This window comes from Sorghum bicolor, unplaced genomic scaffold (assembly GCF_000003195.3).
Source record: "Sorghum bicolor cultivar BTx623 unplaced genomic scaffold, Sorghum_bicolor_NCBIv3 super_199, whole genome shotgun sequence".
Classification (NCBI taxonomy): Eukaryota; Viridiplantae; Streptophyta; class Magnoliopsida; order Poales; family Poaceae; genus Sorghum; species Sorghum bicolor.
In genome coordinates this window covers 5,709-8,247 of record NW_018396512.1, presented here as the reverse complement: position 1 = coordinate 8,247, position 2,539 = coordinate 5,709, and the positions used below count along the sequence as shown (strand labels likewise).

At 43.9% G+C, this 2,539-nt stretch overlaps 1 protein-coding gene across 1 annotated transcript in view; it reads left to right on the top strand.

The window, feature by feature from the left end:
• The window catches only part of LOC8155702 (coatomer subunit beta-2), a 5,280-nt gene extending 4,940 nt beyond the window's left edge, over window positions 1–340 (top strand). The window contains exon 3 of the mRNA XM_002489012.2: window positions 125–340. Coding sequence (XP_002489057.2) covers window positions 125–340 — 216 coding nt within the window. The remainder of the gene's footprint in view (window positions 1–124) is intronic.
• Window positions 341–2,539: the final 2,199 nt, after the last annotated feature.

Genomic DNA, 2,539 nt, shown 5'->3' with positions numbered 1-2,539 from the left:
GAGGATCACTTAGCACAACAATGTCATCGAGGAGGTTGCCATCTACAACTACTGTGCTGATTCTGATCAGATCCACATTTGAATTTCAGCCTTAAATATTTTTTGTTTATGTTCTGTTCATTAGGGCCTTGGGAAGCACAATATCATCTGCATTGAGGACCTTGTGCATGAGATCATGACAGTTGGCCCACACTTCAAGGAGGCCAACAACTTCCTCTGGCCATTTAAGCTGAAGGCGCCCCTGGGTGGCCTCAAGAAGAAGAGGAACCACTATGTGGAGGGTGGTGATGCCGGCAACCGTGAGAACTACATCAATGAGCTCATCAAGAGGATGAACTAGTCTCTTGTATCCCGTGAGAATGCATTCTATGTCAGCATGGTTGTTTTACTCTAGTAAGTTGATGGATAATGATGGATATGCAATTTTGGTGTTCCATGGCTCTAATACAGCAAGACTTCCCACTAGGAATTGTGTCCTGTTTACGTTTGCAGTTGCAGTTGCTTCTTGGCGATTTTGTTTACTCTTTGGATCTTTTATCTTCCTTTGTATATGTTGTGCCGAATTTTTGAATTGGCTGATGTTACCGAGCCAGCATATAAGCTCGTGGTTGGTGTCGTTTCGTGGTAGCAGGTGCTCGGAGGACGGGGTCCTTTTTAGTGTTTCTGTGACAGAGAAACAGTCAACGTGAAACTAGATGTTTGGGCACCCACATAGCAGGGCTTCACTAGCTGGGCTTCACCCGACCAATAATATGGTTAAGGGCCTGTTCGTTTCAGCTTTTTCCTCGAGAAGCTGAAACAAATATGGGCTGTAAAGTCTTTTCTGGTGGATAAGTAGAGATATTCGATTAATTTAAGGTGTACATTTTGCTAGTTAGTTTTCATTTAGGAAAGTCTACTTTTCTTCCCTAAATTTTTATGAAAATCTGTTTTTTTTCCTCAATTCTAAACCGAGACAAACAACCTCGCTCCATTTTTCAAACTGTACATTTTTAATCTTCCTACAGTATTTTCAAAGGTGATTTTGCTACCGTGAACAGTGGTTTTGATATAGTAACGATGGTTTTGTTTTTTTATTTTTTTTAAAAAAATTATATTAGCTGAACTAAAATTTAATTTTATTAAACTTATAGATGGCCAGCGGGCCAGCACGGCCCGACCCGGCACGGGCCCGGGCCAGGCACGGCCCGCAGCGTGCCGTGCCCGGATTGGCCCGCGTGCCTGCCGTGCCGTGCCTCAGCAGCCTGCGGGCTTGGCCTTCGGCCCAAGCACGGGCCCACGGGCCGAATTCGGGCCGTGCTCGGCCCGAGCAGCACGAAAAAAAACGTGCCGTGCCGGCCCATGGCCCAAGTAATTCAAAATGCCTCAATCAACTCATCATTTCATCAAGATTATAACACAACACAGAAACACAGAACAAAGAGCACACAAGTTAAAAGAAAATGAGCTGTGTGCAATGCTGCCTCATTAAAAACCTTTCTGGGTAAAACTCACCCTTGTGAGAAACCCCAGAAAGGGAAAAAGAGTGCAGCACAGCTCTTATATAATGAAAATGTTCAAAGGTTCACAGATACATCACAAACTCACAGTCAGTCATAAGTACCCCTCAACCTCTCAGAGTCTCAGTCTCACTTAAACACTCTCAACTCCCAACTCTAATTCTCAAGAACCAGCAACACTAGGACCAGGAGCAGAAGCCACAGACACAGAACCACTAGGAGTTGCAGCAGATGTGCTAGCATTACCAGATCCACCTTGATCTTCAGGAACATCAAGGTACAAATTCTCAAAGGAATCTGCAAGATCTTGGCTGCCAGCAGAGTGTTGAAGCCTTCTATCACCGAGCTCCCAGTCTTTGATGCAAGCAAGCATCTCCACATGTTCAGGTAGTAGTCGTCGGCGCCGCTCCTCGATGAGCCTGCCTGATAAGCTGAAACAAGATTCTGAAGACACAGTGGAGACAGGAATAGAGAAAATATCTTTTGCCATGATAGACAGAACTGGAAATGTAAGCTTGTGGTCTTTCCACCAGAGAAGCAAGTCAAAGTCTTGCACATATGCAGTGACATTGTCACAGTCCAGATATGCAGATAGCTCACATACACAGGGTGCGGCAGAAGAAGTTGGGACAGAGGAAGGAGCAGGTCCAACAACACCAGAGGCTCCAGGGCCTCCAAAAACAACCTCCCAGGGATTCTTTTTCTTACCAGTGGTTGGCCCAGGCAGAGTGGATCTCCTTTGAGTCCTTGAAGACCCATACTTCTCATCATATTTGTTAAACAGTTTGAACAGCTCAGTTCTAACTTTAGCATAGTAAGCAGTGTAATCATTACCTGTTTTTTCTTGCATTATTTGAAGAACATTAAACAGGCCTCTCATTTTAGCTCTAGGATCAAGAACAAATGCAAATGAATATAGCAAAGGTATGTCTTTCCAATATTTTAGATACTTAAGTTTCATAGGGTAGACAATAGGGAACATATCAGTATCTTTTTCAGATTCATCCATGTGAGAGATAATTTCTATAAGATTGTGCATC